The sequence below is a fragment of the Pygoscelis adeliae genome, unplaced genomic scaffold (assembly GCF_000699105.1).
Source record: "Pygoscelis adeliae isolate BGI_AS28 unplaced genomic scaffold, ASM69910v1 Scaffold129, whole genome shotgun sequence".
In the NCBI taxonomy this organism is placed as follows: Eukaryota; Metazoa; Chordata; class Aves; order Sphenisciformes; family Spheniscidae; genus Pygoscelis; species Pygoscelis adeliae.
Genome location: NW_008825431.1, coordinates 369467 through 370132, shown reverse-complemented (window position 1 = coordinate 370132; position 666 = coordinate 369467). Strand labels below are relative to the sequence as shown.

Below are 666 nucleotides of genomic sequence, written 5' to 3'. Positions count from 1 at the left end.
ACCGCCCCCGCGTCCCACCAGGTAGGTCGGCCATGGGCTGGGCCGGTCATGGGGCTCCAGGGGTGGGGTGGGGGGGTCCCATACCCCCTGTCACCCCCCCGTCTCGCCTGCAGCCACGTCCCCCCCGTCCTGCTGCCAGCAGCACTCGGACGAGGTCTGTGAAAGCTGCGTGGTGAAAACCACCCTGACAGCCGAAAACGCCGTGGAGGCCAACAAGCTCTCCAACAACTACAAGGTGGGTGCCCACGGTGTGGGTGGGGACACCCATGGGTGCTCCTGGGTGGCTGTAATGGGTTTTCTTTTTCTCTCCGCCCCCCCTCAAAAAAAATCTCTCTGCAGTTTGGCTTCAAGAAATGGAAGAGCCACGTGACGGCGCGGCCCTGGGAGGACCGATCGGAGATCGTCAAGGAGCTCTACTCCGACCTCAACGTCATCCGGGGCTCCGGAGGTGGGTGGCCTTGGGGACAACCCTGTGCGCTGGCAGCGTGGATTTGGGCCGTTGCAGGTGACAACGGTCCCATCCGGTGCCTCCCCTCCCGCAGGGTCCACGGTGACGTGCGGGAACGTCCTCTACCTGCTGCTCTTTGGCTGGTGGCTCTCGCTCCTCTACGTCCTCGTGGCTGCCATGATGTTCATCACTGTTGTGGGGGCTCCCTTTGGGGGGTC

General features: G+C 64.1%; 1 protein-coding gene across 1 annotated transcript in view; it reads left to right on the top strand.

The window, feature by feature from the left end:
• Positions 1 to 666, top strand: part of LOC103922817 (putative cation exchanger C521.04c) — an 8156-nt gene that overhangs the window by 3324 nt on the left and 4166 nt on the right. Inside the window, exons 2-4 of the mRNA XM_009331015.1 lie at positions 114 to 235; positions 340 to 448; positions 543 to 658. Coding sequence (XP_009329290.1) covers positions 114 to 235; positions 340 to 448; positions 543 to 658 — 347 coding nt within the window. The remainder of the gene's footprint in view (positions 1 to 113; positions 236 to 339; positions 449 to 542; positions 659 to 666) is intronic.